The sequence below is a fragment of the Bison bison genome, unplaced genomic scaffold (assembly GCF_000754665.1).
Source record: "Bison bison bison isolate TAMUID 2011002044 unplaced genomic scaffold, Bison_UMD1.0 scf7180017864249, whole genome shotgun sequence".
Classification (NCBI taxonomy): domain Eukaryota; kingdom Metazoa; phylum Chordata; class Mammalia; order Artiodactyla; family Bovidae; genus Bison; species Bison bison.
Genome location: NW_011494821.1, coordinates 141792 through 141993, shown reverse-complemented (window position 1 = coordinate 141993; position 202 = coordinate 141792). Strand labels below are relative to the sequence as shown.

Sequence of the window (202 nt, the reverse complement as noted above, 5' to 3'; positions counted from 1 at the left end):
GCCTGCCCCCAGCCGCACACTGGCTGAATGTCAGCTTGCTCATCCTGCCACTTGACTCCCCAAGCCTCAGTTCTCTCCCTGCTCTCCATTCCCCTCTGGTCCAGGTCTTGCCTCCTGCAGGCTGACTCAGAGCGCCTCATGCAGCTGTGGGTCAGCGCTGTGCAGAGCAGCATCGCCACAGCCTTCAGCCAGGCTCGCCTTG

General features: G+C 62.9%; 1 protein-coding gene across 1 annotated transcript in view; it reads left to right on the top strand.

The window, feature by feature from the left end:
- ACAP1 (ArfGAP with coiled-coil, ankyrin repeat and PH domains 1) overlaps nucleotides 1-202 on the top strand; it is a 12345-nt gene that overhangs the window by 8244 nt on the left and 3899 nt on the right. The window contains exon 12 of the mRNA XM_010847498.1: nucleotides 105-196. Coding sequence (XP_010845800.1) covers nucleotides 105-196 — 92 coding nt within the window. The remainder of the gene's footprint in view (nucleotides 1-104; nucleotides 197-202) is intronic.